This window comes from Pygoscelis adeliae, unplaced genomic scaffold (genome assembly GCF_000699105.1).
Source record: "Pygoscelis adeliae isolate BGI_AS28 unplaced genomic scaffold, ASM69910v1 Scaffold18, whole genome shotgun sequence".
Taxonomy (NCBI): Eukaryota; Metazoa; Chordata; class Aves; order Sphenisciformes; family Spheniscidae; genus Pygoscelis; species Pygoscelis adeliae.
Genome location: NW_008825558.1, coordinates 3145472 through 3164257, shown reverse-complemented (window position 1 = coordinate 3164257; position 18786 = coordinate 3145472). Strand labels below are relative to the sequence as shown.

Here is an 18786-nt window from a genome sequence, read left to right as displayed (position 1 = left end):
CAGGAATGTCAAAGCCATGCAAGCCGTTAGATCTAAGAATAAAGCATATGCCCTCCAACAAAACTAACTGTTGACTTTTGTATGCTTTCCACATAAATGATATGAGGATGCTAGTGGCTTCTGAAATGAATCACAGTACCCTGCTGATATCTCATACCATTAAGATCTACACTATGTGTTGAATAGACTATTTACAGTAAAAATGAACAAGATATGGTAAATTAGAAAGTTTATATAAAGTAGATATCTTGTTCCCCCAAGACAAAATGGGAAAATATACATAAAAATAACATGAATTTTAACTTCATTTCCTGTCAGGTTTTCTTTTTATCCCATAAACCAACCTTGGGAGAAAGAGAGATATCTCCAGCAGCTGGAAATCCCATTTATATCCCAGCTGTGCAAGCAATTATTTAAATTATACTTTTAAGAAATGTGACTCTATGTAAAATTTGTATGCTCAAATATTTGATTTATGCACACAGTTATGGTGACCACCTTGTTTTTGACCTTGGTAAATAGTCAATGTCAAAAAGTTCCCCATGAATTCAGGAATCTGCCTATACAGATCTCATTGAAGGATCTAGACCTTTGCTTCTGCTGGGTTTGTTCCTGTTGTTGCATTTCTGCTTCCAGGTTTGGTGAAATCTCTCTTAATACTTAATCTTGTCACTTCATAATCTCGATGGAAAAAAAAATATTAAAGACATACTAATTGTCTTTTAACAAACAATACCTGTTCTTCTCCAATTTATGGCATCTTAAAAAAATGCCTTCTATGTCTAAATCCATTTGTTACCAAAGAACAGGAAGCAACAATTTTTTGACTAATCCACAACTCCTGGTTTTTAGATAAAAAGTGGGTTTTTTAAGTTGACAGATTCATTTACTTCACCCTTTCCCCATCCAAGTAAAAGCAGTGCTAAGTCGTGAACAATCATGTCAGAAGCAGTTCAGTACCAAGCCGGTATTGTCAGAAGAACAAGTTTCCATAAGATTCAGAGTCTTCCATAGCATAATGCTATTTTATGGACAGCATGCTTTATTGGAGATTATAGGCACCAACAGTTGCTTGTTAATGAGAGACAGAGACATACAGAGCCTCATATCAAGCACCTTAAATCCATTCAAGGCATCTCAGCCAGGTTATGCTGAGAAGTTACACTGGAATAAAGGTGTTGCTGAGGGATGAGACTTGTATAACCGATGGAGCTCTCTATCAGTAACAGAACTTGGCTGGTCACATGCACACTATATCAACCTAACACTCCATCAACAGTAGTGAAACTTAGCTGCTCCAAAACTTTTGGCCGCAGTGGAAGTTTCAGAAAGGAGTGTAATGACAGAGCAAGGTTACCGCCAGAGCAGACTATCTGAACTTCCTGCATTCTGCATCTTCAAGACATGTTGAAGTAGAAGGTATTCTGATATAAAGGTAGAGTTGATTTCCTCTTCCTATATGAAAATGCCTGTATTGGAATAATACCAGTGTAACAGTTTCAGCCGTGAATTGACCAATTTCTGATGCTAAGCCTGATGCTGTGCTAACATATGTTTATAGAAATTATAATCTGTGACTATTATATGAACAGGAGTGCAACTGCTGAGACATAAGTCTCTGTGCTACATTAAGATTATTATGCCTACACCTCAGGATACACAGCAGCCTGCAGTTCCTTCATGTGCAGCCGTGACAGAGGGAATTCAATGTTTTTTCAAGAGGCCCATGGTTTTTTTTTTGAGATCCTACCTATAGCAATTCATTATTTTAGCATTCATAGTGATGAATTTTCCTCTTTTGCATACGCGTTACCATCAGCTTGCTTACTCAAAAGTCCATGTAGGGATAGCTAAATTTCAAGTAATGCTGCCAGACAACAACCTAATGGCACTTTCTCAGTCAGTGTTCATTTCTCTCTCTGTAGTCAAAATATGAAATTAATTCAAAACATTACTCTCTGAATTTACCTGTTGCCCCAACATGTGAACACATTAATGAATATATATGTAAACATATCAATATAAAGAAAAAAAAACATAAAGTATCTCATGTACTCTCTACATGTACATGTGTAACACAAGCTACAGAGATCTTTTTCACTGTCAGAATTTTCAGCTGCATGTCAGTTGATCTAACTACACCTCATTTATATAAATAAGTTTCTAGCTTATTAATAATTATATCCAATAGCTGCACAAGAACTCTTTTTTTTTTTTTTCAGTGAAATATTCTTCCTTTTCTCCTTGCTGAATAACCAGGATTCCTCCCTGAAAGTTTGTACTCTGCCATTATTCCAAGCTTTTTTGATATAACAGATGCAGTTTGGGAACACCAATATTTTAACAGGTTTTCTCTGTGTATTACTGATGTTTTAATTAAATCAAGCACATTTTACTGAAATTTACATCTCTATAAGACCAAACACCACCTCCCATCGAAGGCCAAGTCCCTTCTTTTTTTCAGGATATTAGTGGGAGATGACTGAGGTCTGACATTCCCCATCAACTCATTTCAGCTCAAGACAGAGCAGATCACTTACACTTCAGACAATTATGCCAGTGAAGATCACCAAGATTAAAATACAGTTTAGATCAGTCTTGAAGTTAGAAGCAAGTTCATGGCTTTCCTTCTTAAAGAGAAGCACGCTTCTGTGTGCTGTCTATGTATCTCCACAGTGCATATTGCAGAGATTCAGTACCAGGGTATGATAAATCATGCTGAAAAGGATGTGGCTGCACTAAAATGGACTTACACAGAAGACACGTTCGTTCTGTACGGGATATGTTACAGGTGTTCACTTCTAGTTTTTTTGCTACAGTAATACTTTCAGTATCTGCAAAAATGCATTCAAGTACCTAAAAATCTCTCTCACAAAATACTCCTTGGCACCTGACCAAGCTAGTTTTCCTTATGATTGTGAAACATTTCCATTATTTGTTCCATATTAAACACAGAAAGAGAGTCCATTAGGACTGCAGCATCACCCTAAATGTTTGGCTCAGTCACAGAAACAAGTCTCATGTAGCCTAAATTGAAGCAGTCCACACTAGAGATTTGGTTGCTGTTGATTGGTCTGAATTCTTTAGCCTGTTCTCACTCTACTTCTTATCCAACATATAGATACAGTACTACACAGAGCAAATAGTCCTACTTTGCTTTACAGTCCCGTTAACGTAAGTTTTCTAAATATCTCAGTCTGTCACTACCAGTTGCAAGGCATCCTTTCACAGAAGTGTGATCTGCCATTATAAAAAACGCCGAAAGCTGATTTCACACCTCTGCTTGTTAAGTATTTTCTAAAGCAAATAAAACTTTTTACTTAAAAAATAATTAAAACTAACTCTTCCTTAGCAGTTCAAATTGCCTAGGTAAATTTGGTTACAGCTCTAATTTGCACACCGTCGCTGAATATTTTTATCAAGCTTCTTCATTTCATGCTTGCAAAGGATCACTTTCTGATTATTTCTCTTCCACACATATTTACACTTGGCAAGCAGTTATGAAAAAGCCCATCAACGATGGCAACATTCTTTAAAATCTTGAGACCCGATTGAAAGCTCCCCATTGACTGGTTGGCAATTTACCAGTGATGCTTAAGAGGCTACAGAACTGGATTTTACTGCTGCAGGGATTACAAGCAGTGATAGGTGATGGGAAACATGTTTATACAACGTCAGGCTTTGTCCTGTATCCAAGGAATGCCTAACCAAAATCTTATGCATTAACTGTAAAAAGTTAATGGAATATTGTTCCCATTTCTTCTGAGCCTACCTAACTTTGAGTAAAGAACAAAACATAATTCTTTAACTTTGCAATTTTTGTCATCTTGTTCATGGTAATCAATATATGCAACTCTTCCTGCTTTTACTTGCATGAAGGCATTCTGCCTACGAATACGTTATCTATGTAAATGTGAGGCTTTGAAAATGAGCTCAATGTTTTGAATTAACAGATTACCCCATAAGCACTGTTTTTCAGCCAGTATTCGCTGGCCCTCTATTGGAACCTTTGTTTCCCCAATTCACTCATCTTTTATCAACACCTAGCACAACTAGACTTCCAAATTCATTGGAATCCTTTAGTTCTGTTATTGCAGCTCTTTTCAGAAGCACTCGATTCTTTCGATTTTTTTGCTAGAAGATGCAACTGAAAAGTCACTAGTATTTCTGCTCTGCTGGAATCAGGAAAGACTATGGATCTGAAGTGAACTCAGAATTGTGTAGATTATTGGCAATTTTTGGATGGTGTGTACCTCACTGATTTGGACTAGAAAATCCATCTTAAGTCTCCCCACCAAGTTCCTTATCTGTTTTTACACATCTGCATTTTTCAATACTAAATAAATAAATGATTTGCCATTGTCTGAAATTTCCAACTAGTTGTATTTATTCAAATCTTGACAGAAAACCAAAGATACTATTTTTGAGAGCATATTTGTACAACTAAACACCTTTTGCTCCCATTAAATAGGGGCTCTAGGCTACCTGCTTATCTCACCAACCCAGAAGCAATTCAATAATATGCCCATATTCTGCTTAAGCCCTTTCTTCAGAGCATCATTTAGTAGTTTCATCAACAGGCTGTTGGCAAGCCCCAAAATAAAACCATTCAATGTAAATCCACTGGTTTACTCTGATCCAGAGAATTCCTATCAGGATGCTCTTTATCAGACCTCTTTAGAAGAAAAAAGGAATTCCTACACACTTTTCTAAAACAGTCTTTCTCTGCTGGGCATAACAACATCCTTACATCCTCTTGCTCTTCTTCATAAACAGCTTTCACTTAAAACTGAAGCTAACTGACATTCTTGACCTTTAAGGAGGCACCCCACAAAGTTACAGGGAAAAACTCACCAGAAGCACCTACCTTTTTCCATTGGCAAACACGATTTCATTAGCAGAGTTCCATACACATGAGAAGAAAAATAATTATTAATGGCTAATTTCAATGTAGTGGCTTTTGGACTTTGCTGTCTCACCAGCCTCCTCTGGCACAGTTTCATTTTCTCAATAGAAATCATCACATTTTCAAATGAGCAGGGGATTAGGTCAGAATTACTATGGCGATTAATCACCCTGACATTAATATTTTGGTGGAATTTCACATACTTGTCCATTTTTGAACAATTTAACTGAGTTCGTAAAAAATAAACTCATAAATCAATTGGATAAATAAGTCTGTTTCAGGGGGGTGAGTGTCATTAATGTAGCTGCCTTACATTCCTCTTGCCAGCTTGAGTTTGTTTTGCTAACAAATAGAATCTGAACTCATCTGAAAACACAACTGCCATGCAACTGGGCTGCATCAAATAGACTGGCAGGCCCTGACCATCAGACAGATTTTTTCCTCACTCTATTTTAAAATATTTTCTACCTTTTACTAAAAGTAAAATATTTAAAAATAAATAATAGAAAGAGAGGATTAATTCAGACAATCAACAGTTGTCTGAGTAGAATTCAGTACTCCTTTAATTTAATCATGTTTCTCTTGTAATGAATATATGGAAACACTTCTACAGGCTTTTCAATATTCCTCCAGGAGAAAGAGGGCAGCAAAAAGCAGAATTTCAAACATTCAATGAAAGAAACAACAACGATTTTTTATAATAAATATTCTTAGCTAATTTAAAATATTTTGAGATACATGGATGGTAAAATCTGCAAAGTTCTATGAAATACTGTGATCACCAAAGCTCTATTTTGTGCCCTATTAAAATTTTTTTAATTCTCATCCCTGGAGTATATATGCACTAAGCATAGGAAAAAAAAAAACAGTGCTCATGCACAGCAGCCCTCTGTGTAGCTGGAAGGATTCAAACAGATTTCATCTTTTTATCCTTGCCCCACCACTGATTATATACTTGATGATATGATGGCTTGCAAAGAACTTTATTTTTTCAAGGAGATCTATTCTTTCCTTGTTTGCCCTTTGCTTTGAACTTTTTCTTTCAGGACATCAATACTGGGCAGGGGGAGCTCAAACAAAAACAGAAAGCAAAAACACTTTTGAGAGAAATTTAAGGGTCTTTCAGGTAATTCGTCTTTCAGTGTACCAGGGAAATCAGGGAGAAAATCCTGCTGCCTTCCTGACACCATGATACATCTTTATTGGAAAACAATGGGCTGGATTCAAAGACAGACTAATCAAGTTGAGGGTTCTCCTACAGAACTTTTCAACTACATTTTGCACAACAGGATGCCAGTGAGCATGCTGAGCAGAGTGCTATATAACAGGTTAGAAAGCACTACAGCCTATTAGGATATACATTCACATTGCTCTGGATAATCTACTACACTGCACTATTTGTATATAATTTGCATTGCTTCAAAAAGGCTCCTCTAGGGAAATGTTTTTGTCTTAATTTAAGTGTATACTTTGCCAGATCAGATAGGAGGGCCATTTGTGGTTTGATGCATTAGGTTGAAAAGACTACTAAGATTTTCCAGTAAAAAAATATTCAAGGTTTATACTGAACACATTAAGGTGGAAAGCCACTGATAAAATAAGAAACAGCTGCTAAATGAAGATGAGGAACAGTGTTAAAAAGAGAAACTGCAATGTTTTTCTTTTAAGGAGGACATCAGTAACTACCATAAATCCTATGCGAGTGGTTAACATATATTTCACTGTAGACCCGGATGAGAAATAGATGTTTAAGTGTTGAAAACCAACATACGGTAAATTTTAGCAGTGCTGTTTGAGCAAGTATGACTAGTCATCTAACTGGCAAACTCTTCCAGAGGAAGAGAGAAACAGCATTGAAAGCACAAGTATTGATTACTACACGGCAGCAGACATGACAAAGAGATCAGGGATGGCAGTCAGAACTGTCACCAGAGCCTGTGCCCCACATGGGCTGGAGTACCGCACGCTCCCGGCTGCATGAGGATACGCAGGTCAGTCCCCCACGCTGTGGCAGAAGTGGCAACATGCAAATGTACTAACCATTTTGCATTTTGAATTATGCTGCTCATCTGCATTGAAGTGGCCAGACGCAATTTATCTGACTGCACATTTCAAAAGCTAGATAGAAAACATGAATTGACAGATCCTCTATTTATACTACGCATTTCAGGACATTGCGGTGCAGTTATTTTACAGGTTTCGGAGCTCGTCTGTTAGAATTTCAATGGGGAGAAACATAGCATTTATTGACAAGGAACAAAATCTTTAGTAAAAATCTTTGTAGGAGACATACATCTGACAGAGATGTATCTGCTAACATTTTCATATTAATAGAATCTTCTTTATCTCTATTAAAAGATACCCATTACTAAAAGTGGAGTTGAATAGTATATTCCACTGACAGCTTGGCAATAAAAAAAGTATAACCACGTGGTACCTTAGTGGCAACTTCCTGAAAAGATCTCCTTTTGTCCAAACATAATTTTGTATTTACAAATCAAATGCATACACAATGTTCAGATAGTATTTCTACTAAAGATAAATGACAGAAGTTGCATGCAGAAAGCAGAGTTCCAATTGCATGTAAAATTAAACACATGTACCATTTCCAAAGGACAAACGGTTCTTCTGAAAATTTTATAGGACAGTAGCTGCAATTTAGTTTTCAATAACTGTAACCGTTTCAAAAGCAAATACACATTCAAAAAATATATGTTATCAACATAGAGGCAGAGATCCTATTGCTATGAGTACTCACCTCATAATTGGCAATTGCTTCTCTATCAAGGGCTCGGGTCACGGAGACATCCCCACTGATCTCATTGATTCTAAAAATTCCTTTTGGGTCTTGATCTACTCCCTTACCAGAGAGTCGAAACTTTGCTCCCTCTGTCCCTTCACTGCTGATGACCTGCATGGCAGAAAACAAGAAGTTACAGACCATATTATAAAAGCTTTTAAAATCATTCTAAACCCACATAAGCTGTTTTGATCTTTTACCTAATGTCTGAGGTATATTCCCTGCCAATAATATATAACGATAAAATATGGTTCATGGTAATATATAACTATAAAACATGGTTTCAATCATTCAGAAAACACTGTGCAATTCTTGTGTTAAACCCTGAAAAAGCTACTCATGTCCTTAGCTCGTTCCTGTCTTATCTTTACTGTCTTCTATTTCAATACTTAAAGTTTCTATTATTCCATTGGTACTGTATTCACTCTATGTCTAAAATTTGACATTTTATTTAATTCTATTTCTTTTTTCTGTTAAATTGATAAAACAGCTACAAACTTACAAAAAAAGAAAGAAAAAAGACATATTGCATTGAGTGGCATAAAGCATACTTATTTCACAACGACCCTTACAATACCAGATAGCCATCACACATTATTTTCTGATTAGTCAGTCCTTTTTATTAGCCATCATAAAGTCATTACAAAATAGACTACTTTCAGGTTGGGTTTTTTTCCCCCCATTCCCTTCTGCACTCCTCCTTTCCCAGGATTTTAAACCAAGGGAAAAAACTCCTCATGAAAATATCTGGGTATCCTGCCCAGAACTCTGCTTAGTCACACAGTTGGAATTCTTCCACTTTCCAAATTTATGCATTGATATATGTACACACACGTGTGTACGGAAACTCCTTGTTACTATCACCACCTTATTTCCCCATAAGAAAAAAATCCCTAAAAATCCAATTTCAAGGCTGTTTCACATTAGTGACAGCAGCATATGTAAACTTGCAGATCTACACACTGCTTGTTATAAGCTACATGCTTTCCAAATTTGTATTTGTACACCAGAACCTAGGAGGATTATAAATTAATCTTGCCCTTTAAGGCTGACAATCTTGCCAAGCCATTCCTTCCCTCTGCTGTTTCATATTCTTTTGTTTCTAGCAATTTTATATTGTTTATATTTCCACAGAAACATTAAGTCAAATATTTATGTGCTGGTCCGAATTACAGCTCAGGAAGAGGAAGGGAAAAAGTGGCCTTAGAAATCTGGACCTGCTCCCATTTTGAGATAATAAATATGCAGGGTGTTTAATAACGTCCCTGAGGCAATACATGTTTGCTGCTCTATTGCTGTGGGTTCACATCACTGGTTTGCAGATTACTGGGCAGTAATCTGGAGATTTTGACTAAACTCCATAATCATTATTCCTTTATTTTAATTGAGAAAAAAATTGCCACAAGTTATGAAATAGGAAATCAGCATTTTCAGAGATAAAGTTTCAATTCTCAAACCCTTTGGGGAAGGGAGAAATTTCAAAGTAAAAACCTGTTTCACTGGTTTGTTTTTTTCCTCCTTCCAAGTCAGAAACACTAATGGATGGAGTTTTCTTCATGTGTATTTTTGAGTATGTCATGCCAAAACACAGAGGCAGACAACACTGCAGGTGACAAAAGGGCAAAGTAACTTTGTAACTTCAGGTTTTGTGATGAAACTGAAACTTAATCATTCCTACTGAAAAGTTACCTGCTGTTCAATTCCTTTTTTGACCAATCTCTGGTATTTTTTACATCAAGCCTAAAAATATGTGTTTTTCTTAACAAAGCTATGCATACGATTTTGCGATGTCATGACCATTGCTCACTTTTGTAGGTAAAAGATGAATTGATCATCTTCTGCCCTGATTTCTGAGACTTATTACAAGACAAGTGCACCTTCCCATCCAATATAAGAACAGTGGTTTGAAAGGCCTGAAGTCAGCCACAGGCCAGCACAAAAATCTAATTCAGAGGTGTCTACACAACAGCCATTTCCACCATAGCCATCAAACATTACCTAACTGTTTATGACAAATTTAAGATGTAGCATAGGCACAATGCCCCAGTTGTAACAAGCCGCAGAAAGAAAGCAAAACAAACCATGGGCCGTGCAAGGGAATTTATCAGAAAAATTCCACATAACCATATACAGATCTTTCTCCACACTAGATAGAAAGGAAGGAGTGTAATAACAACAGTAATAAGGGTCCCTGCAAACCTGACTGGAGGGGAAATTTCCTCTCAACTCCAAATCTGGCAAGGATATTAACCTTGAGTTTGATGGCAAGACATCCCAATGTGGTACCCGAAAGATCTGTACTCCTTGGAGTTACAACACATAGAATCATAAAGGTTGGAAGAGACCTCTAAGATCATCGAGTCCAACCGTCAGCCCAACACCACCATGCCCACTAAACCATGTCCCTAAGCGCCTCATCTACACGTCTTTTAAATACTTCCAGGGATGGGGACTCAACCACTTCCCTGGGCAGCCTGTGCCAATGTTTAACCACTCTTTCAGTAAAGACATTTTTCCTCACATCCAATCTAAACCTCCCCTGGCACAACTTGAGGCCATTTCCTCTCGTCCTATTGCTAGTTACTTGGGAGAAGAGACCGACACCCACCTCACTACAACCTCCTTGCAGGTAGTTGTAGAGAGCGATGAGGTCTCCCCTGAGCCTCCTTTTCTCCAGGCTAAACAACCCCAGCTCCCTCAGCCGCTCCTCATAAGACTTGTTCTCCAGACCCCTCACCAGCCTTGTTGCCCTTCTCTGGACACGCTCCAGCACCTCAATGTCCTTCTTGTAGTGAGGGGCCCAAAACTGAACACAGTATTCGAGGTGCGGCCTCACCAGTGCTGAGTACAGGGGGACAATCACTTCCCTACTCCTGCTGGCCACACTATATCCCATATCTCATCCTCACTTTAGCTCTAAACCATTCTTCAGCATATAATGTATGGGACCAACAGAGTTACCAGACAGCAGACTTTTTTCTAAATGGCTGGATGTGTCCACTCAGCTTTTTTAAAGATTCAGGAAGCAGTCACATTCACGGTACAAGTATGTGCAGACCCTTCTCTCCTATCTATCTACCCATCTATGCATCTAGTTATTGCACAGTGACTTATGCTTGATATAGTAACAAGAAGCACAGGTTAGAGATGCTCCATGTACCACTGCATCATTTGTTGAAGAGCAACGATGGTCACACAAAAAGTGATTTTCAGGAGTATGATTCTTTAAAATGTTTAATTAGCCACAAGAGGGAGCTACATACTCCCAGGAATGTAAGGAAGAACATTAACATTTCCTAATTAAGATGCTTATATAATGGCTGCATAGTTCAAAGAAAGTGCATTTCCCAGTTCACACTAAGCTCAGTACAATGAAAAGTTTAATAAAAATCAGGCTTAATTTGCCATATGGTTTGGTGCTTCAAAAAGAGCAAGGAAGAAAGAACAGGAGGATTGTCTGACATCTCCTCTGGCAAGGCTGCTATTCTGAATACTGTCATAAACACAGCACTGTTCACATGAAAATTTCCTAGCTTACAATGTATTTACACAACAATGCTTTCCCAATTTACTAGCTGAGAAAAAACAAGGCCAGGTTATTTCTGCTGGAATGTTTACTTTGGGATGCATTTTTACGTTTCTAAAATACGTAAATGACTTTCCCACAGTTATTACTACCTGAAGCCCAGACAGAAACACTTATTTCCGTAATTTGTTCACGGCTTTAGGAACTTCAGTGCAGGTTCTAATATTGAAAATGTCTGCATCATATGACAATGGCCATGTGTTGCACATAAAGACTCTTCATTCTTAGGAAACGGTCCAGTTAAGGTAGCACAGACCCAAGCACCCACCTACTGAGAACACGGATAAGGCAGGCATACTTTATCTGGCCTCCCAATTTCTACCTATTTCTTTTTCCCTTGTTCCGATCTCACAATTCAGAAGGGCCTTGACATTGCACGGGCAGATCGTATAAACAGAAAAGATGTCAGCTGAGCATCCCACAATAATATAGACTCTTGAAGGCTATTTCCTCACCCAGGACCCAAACGACAGTATTAGATGTAGATTTAGACATTACTCACTACCCCACACCTGATAACACTTTCCCATGTCAAGGGTACATCAGAGAACAAATGTATTGAAAACAGAAGTGATCCATGCTAGCCTTGTCAGGACCACATAATCTAGCACCACAGACAAACCAGTATTTTTTTTTCCCTTTTTTTTTTTTCCCAAAAAGGCAGAGACTGCACAATTCTGCTCAACTAAAAGACACTTACAAGAAAACAATGTTACTTAGCTGACAGGATCTGCTTTTTGCTGAACCATGGCCAAAACATATTTACCAAGTGCTATTTTTCAGCTGACATTAGGTATCCCTTCCAGCTAAATTCATTTCAGCAATGTGATCCCCATTGTTACGGGTTTATCGCAAAAGTAAATCAGAATGTTCTCAAGAGAAAAAGAGAAATAGAAGTACAAAAAAAACCCCACTACCCCCAGAGAGAGACTTTGCAGTTCTGCCACCCCAGCAAATCTGTCCTTAACAGCACCATCTTACCTTACCAGATTAATTCGTTAAGAAGTGTTTGCCTTACCCACTTCCATAATTTCTTAGTTTTTGACACCATCTGAATTAGCGATGCATTGTGTTAGTTTCACTTTTCAATTAGAAAACAAATCCCACCCTCAGACAGGAATATTTAGTTCAAACCCCAGTACTTTTCCTTTCAGAGTGTTACACTCTCTCTCTTGTGTGTTTTTTTGGGGTTTTTTTGGGGGGTGCGTGTGTTTGTTTTTGGTGTTTCCCCCCTTCCCTAGCCTCCCAGGGAGCAAATTTATCCATGGAATATCTAGAGGTGAACTATTTTTTCCTTTAATCACTATGCTCCACAAAAGCAAAACAATGGTTTAGGCCCATTGTTTAGATAGTGTATAAATATTTAAACAGATACTTCCTATCCTGCCATACTGAAAATCACTCTTTACAGTCAGAGGCTCCATCTGCTCTGTACTGACTCAAATAATCTTTCAACCAAAACAAATGCAAAATATTCCTATCATTATTCAAAAGCACTAACCAACAGAAACTGCTTCATTACTATAAGCTAAACATACAAAAAAACCTTCCTTTCATGATCACCAAACTTAAAAAAAATAATTATCAGCCAAAACACATCTGGACAAATGCCCATTCAGTATGTTACCCAAAATACAAGCTAAGTTAATATAGACAAGTATGAACAATATTTGCAAAATTCAAGTAAACAACAGAAAAAAACTTCAGCAATTAAAGATGCTTATGCAATACAAGAATGCAGGCAATATCACAGTCCCAAATTTCAAAACATTTCCAGATCAGTTTTCAATCTCCAGCCTATGTATGAGGCAAGATTTTCAAAGCTGTATAAATCTCCTAGACCATGTGCTTTCACTGCAAAGCTTAAACCAGCCAGTCAGTCAATCACTCAAATTCTAATATTTGTGCTTGCACTGGAACAGCACTTTAGAAACCACAAGCAATGAATGCAAGGGGAAGTGTGACCAGCAATAGGAATATACAACACTGGCCCAACCTCCTATGACAGCCGAGGTAAAGGAACACAGTCAAAGTCAAGGTGAAGTGTTTGGTTTCTGGGGGAACCAAAGCTGGGGAAAACTACATTTAGTACAGCAGACGTTGCTTCTGTGTCATCAACTACAAATATTTTGCTTGATGCTGTTGATAGTTCTAATAAGAATACACATATATATGTATTTCCCAGAGAAGAAAATGTATATAGACAACAGACTTGATTTAACTCAGCAAAGAAAGCCATAATTCGGTTATTTTAAACTTTAAAAATCTATTTTCTATGTCATATCCCCAAGACTCAGTTTTAACTGGGTGAAACACATGACTGGAAAGTGTCCTAATTTTGCACTTTAACGTATGCATTAAAAACTCAGTGGCCACTGGGCAAAACTACTATTACAAGATTAGCCATTACTAGTTATTTGCATTCTTTTGCATTGGTTCTTTTAAGACTTTTATGAATTACAGAAAAAAGTTCCTCAAACAGGAACACATGTATTGTTACAATAATGCATCTGTAAACTGAAGCCTTTTTAACAGCTGTATAAAATTTTTGGAGTACTGGGTGTACTAGTACCTTGAATATGGAAACTTTTATACCAACTGTCAGAGATGTAACATGGGAATAAAAAAAAATCTGGAGTTGAAATTAAATGAATTATGAAAATGAAAAATCATACACCGATATTCTCAAGAGGGGTTTTTTTTAGCATCTCAACTATGAGCTTTGTAATGGAAAACACTTCAGAAGTGTCAAATTTAGGAACAACATTGTGAGAATTAAAGCACACAGTTTTAGCATATTTTTGATGCACATTTGCAAGACTGATTGGGGGCTGCAAATGGTACAAATGTTCCTTGCCTGAAGCAATCCAAACAAAACTGCATGAATACTCTTATCAGGTATCATATTCAGAACTTTATGTACATGAAGGAAATAGAACTTGTATTGCTTGAAATGCAGACGGTGTATTTAAGTATTTTGTTGGACTTGGGTTCTGCTTCCTATAGAAGTTACTATACCAACTATTATTTCGTTACACCAGTGCAAATACAATGTTTTAGTAACTATAATAAAACAACTCTAAATCCAAAATTAGCCAAGGTTAATTAATTCCACAGACAAATATTTCAACAAAATATCTTAATGGATGAAAATGGCACAATATATTAAAAACCGATGAAGTTGTCTCACCGCCAGTGCTCATTTTTTGAGGTCTTTTTAGAAAAATCAACACAAATAGGATATTTTATATTCAACCAAAAAATACCTTCTCAACATAATGGCTTTTTATCATAATTATGCATAAACATTTACAAAATTGAGATCAATTTTGTAGTAGGATGTACAGGTGTCCAAATGAAACAAAATGAATTTATACACGTGGAAGCCCTGTGCACCGGTGGATCCCTTCAGTTTGAGGTTCATTATCATAGCTGTACACAGATGCAACAATTCCCCTTGAAGAATCAGTCGCAGCCTGGGGCCTGCAGGCTTCATCTACAATTGCACCAAATTTGAGGATTTAACCAATATAAATAGCTAACAGTGAGCGTTTGCTCATAGATCAAAGTAAAGTAATTCAATGAACACATCAAGATGTGCATTATCTTTTGTAGCAGGTAATCCTTCAGCTTCCTTTTACTCTTAATTTATAAAGAGCAAGAAGATTCATTACAAATAATTTTCACTTCCCCTTTTCCTAAGTAATAGTCAATTTCAGATATATATATATATCTGCAAACTCTGGACTCAGTACACAACAATTTCCTCCTACTGACAGCACAGAATTTATAAACACAGTTTTTCGTAATCTCAGAGGAAAATGACCTAGAAGTATTACCTGTTACAGAAGGCCTGGATGTTCCACTGGTTGATTTGGCCTTTCAGTAGCCATTGAATCACCATAGTTTAATTGCTGCTTAAGTGACTAACTTGCAACAAACCCTGTTAGTTGAAGGAATTTGAGGACTGCTGTCTTTTGAGTGACAGCCAAATGGAGTAGCTCAAAAGCTATGGTTAGTTATTAGGAAAAATCTGACTCTGATTGACAATATTAAATGAAGAAGAACTTAAAAGATGTCCTTAAAGAAAAAAAAAAAAAGGATTATTTGGATTTATAGAGGTGCTTTATTGCAAACTTACCACCGATCTAAAAAGGCAGAAATGCAGAGACAACATTACAACATTTAATTGTTTCTAATTGCAGAAATTCAGGACATAGGACAGAATACATAATGTGTAATCACCACACATGTAGCTAAATCTACGAGAAGTGGGAGAAAAGAGGAAAACAGAGCCAATTTACAGTACCGTTTTCCAGGTATTTCACAGTACTATCTATTCCGAAAAAGATCAAAGTCTTAATTTATTACTCAAGGCTACTTTTGCAGCACCCAAGAAAGCATAAGGCACTCTGATCTAGCACCAGACTGGAAGTAACACAGCAGCATCTCAGCTGCACGGTGCCCAAGATAAAATAATCTGCTGATAAGGTCTAGGGAAGTATGCCCTCGGTTGTCTGGGGAATATAAAAAACCTAGTTGCTTCCTCTCCCTGCAGCTACAATTACTGCCCATGGGACTTAGCTACAAACGTTATCTTTAGATCCACGCATTCAGCAAAGAAAGAAATCAAGGTCTGGATTAAGGGGGAAACATCCAGCTGGGTACAGTAACTGGAATTGCAGAATAAGACATTGAAGTTGCAGAGCCAACCCGAGGAACCAAATAGGAGTAGTAAAGTGAGAAAAATGGAGCTGGTGAGAATGATTCACCTAAAACCACTCTTGAAAATTAGGATTCAGTTTAATTTGAAGAAATTTATTAGAAGGTTGTGTCTAATTTTATTTTTACTTTAACTAGCAACCTGCTGAGTCTTGACTTTTGAAAATATTTTGCAGTTAAAATGAACCTAGAGGAATAAGTACTCTATCAAAAATATGTAAAAATTTTAATTGAAGATATTAAAAAAGAAATATGATGAAGGGCATTTTTTAAAATTTGGTTCCATTACATGAGGACAACGTAATACTTCTGGATACTTTAAGAACCTGCTTAGCACCCAATTCCCATTTGTAGCAAACAACCCACAGATCTAATTATAGATTTTCCTCAGTCACTAGTTCCCTAGGAAACAAATCCATAGCTCATGTCTTGTGCATGGAAGGTCACAGTAGGAAGCTAAATATTTTTCTGTGTATAGAAACTTATCTTTAGGTCACAGGTCCGCATCTCAGCAGATGTTGGTGCTTCTGTCAAGGACAGATGGCAACTATATTTGACAGATATCTCGATATTTAAAACTTTAAACATTTTAATCTAATGAAGCACTTAATACTTCTATTAGTAACAATGCTTTATGATGCTTTATGTTGTAAATAAAGGATTTTAATTTTCATTCTCTAAAGTCATTTCAGTTTTTAACAATGGGTCCACCTCACTTTTCATCTTAAATGATTAACCATCAGAGGTCAATTCAAAACAGCTGTAAGTAGCTACAACTTATTAGAAATGATAGGCAGAAATTTAAGTTAAAGTCATGAATGGTAAACATAATTTGTGTTTTCTGATATTGGCCCTTAAAGTTAACACTGTCATCACAAACGAGATCAACAGTTTTACCTACATCCATGTAACTGCAATAACCTTAGGAAAAAAAAGGTATAATTATTGTTACTCTACTTCTGATGTCACTCTAATTCATTGCTGAAGAAATAGATGAAATGTAATTCATTGGACTCAGATATGTGTGAATATATAACTTCAACAGGGGTGAATTAGAATGAATTCAAGGGTGGCAGAGGGAAGTTTTGTCAGATTTGTCCTCCTCATTTATAACACAAAAACACTATTCAGCTCTATCCTGACCCATCTACAATGACAGCTTAAAAGGTATGCAATTAAGCAACAATCCGACTCACGCTTAGTATAACATTCAGCCTGACTTCAGATCAAATAAAGGATTTAAGCTAAGTCAGTGTCTTTAATCTGTGGGAAGCGAGAAGGAAGCCTACATTGTCAGCACATCTCAAGTAATGTGCAGCAACTCATGAAGACTGACTCCCAAGCCCTACCCCAATTCTTGACCTCAAGTCTTGTTCCACTTGTCTCCGTGGAAGGGCAACCATCCAGACCTGAGCCCACAACTAACACCACAAACTTGAACTGCTTTCCTCCCTAGATCACAGGACGGGTACATAAATGGATGCAAAAATACTTGATTCTCAGAAATGTTTTTGGCTCCCTACTTTGTTCTGTTAAATGTACATTCTTTTCCCATGTGCTTTTTTTTTTTTAAATTCCCTCCACCTTTCTTCATTTCTTCCATCTTTTGCAGACACTACCAATTGTGCTACATTGCCTTTGTTTCTGTAGCGCTAATGGACTGAATTCTCATTAGCTAGAGATGAAAAAAGATCCACATGGTTGGTGAAATTGCTACCACTAGAGAGCATTTCAAATCTCTTAATGACTCCTGGTCTCAAATTGGTATTTCTTTGCTGAGTGAGGGGTTACCCAGTTTATTGCACAGAGTGCCACAGACATGATTACCTAGTCAGGGAACACTTATAGGAATCTGGGATCTCCACACACATCATATCCACTCAAAAAACAGAAAGTGCAAGTTTTCACAACAAGGTAGCAGTTACTTCACTCACCAAGGCTCAGGCAGTCCCAGGCAACATTTGCCCTGCTTTTCTGGGAACTTCACCCCTTCATGCTCTCTTCTGTTTCCAAAGGACACATTAGCTTTCTTTAGTTGTTAATTTCCAGATAGGGCTGATAAGCATTTTAACACCACCATTCCTTGATTAGTCTATTTTTAATAGTAAAAGCATTAATTGAAAGTGGTTTTGTTAGCAATTCCATAAGTGACTTTGCCTCCCTTAACAAAGCTTCAAATTCCAAGTTTATCCAGACTTGGGGTTCTAAAATAATTTGGTTTTGTCACTGATAGTGTCACCAACAAAGTATGGTGAAACATGCCTTCAGTCTTCTATTATGATCTTTTCAATAAATAGTTTGCTCTTTTTCTCTTCTTCCTTCTTTTCCCCCATTTCCCCAAAAAATAAAGGTTCAAAATCCACAGTACATTTCACAGATATTATCACCTTACAGTTAAAAAGCTACCACTAACTTGGATTCACTTTCCCACTTTAAAGAGGTCAGCTTTTAACCTTAGTGAATGCTTGCTTCTTGTTAGAATTAGAAATGTAACGTATCACAGTACACGTTCCAATGCATAAACATCTTGATAGAGTTGCAATTAGTGACAGAGTTACATTAGTCTCTTAAGAATCTTTCAGATGACCATTATAATTGCAATACAGTCTTATATGTGTATCACTTCATGGAATCATGCTGGGGAATTATAGAATCAATCGAGATGAAATTACCTGAAAAGAACACACAATCATAGAATCATAGAATAGTTTGGGTTGGAAGGGACCTCTAAAGGTCATCTAGTCCAACCCCCCTGCCGTGGACAGGGACATC

The 18786-nt window shown here is 37.1% G+C and overlaps 1 protein-coding gene across 1 annotated transcript in view; it reads right to left on the bottom strand.

Annotated features, from left to right (window-relative positions):
• Window positions 1-18786, bottom strand: part of CDH13 (cadherin 13) — a 531145-nt gene that overhangs the window by 276559 nt on the left and 235800 nt on the right. Inside the window, exon 5 of the mRNA XM_009332307.1 lies at window positions 7665-7817. Within this exon, the coding sequence (XP_009330582.1) occupies window positions 7665-7817 (153 nt within the window). The remainder of the gene's footprint in view (window positions 1-7664; window positions 7818-18786) is intronic.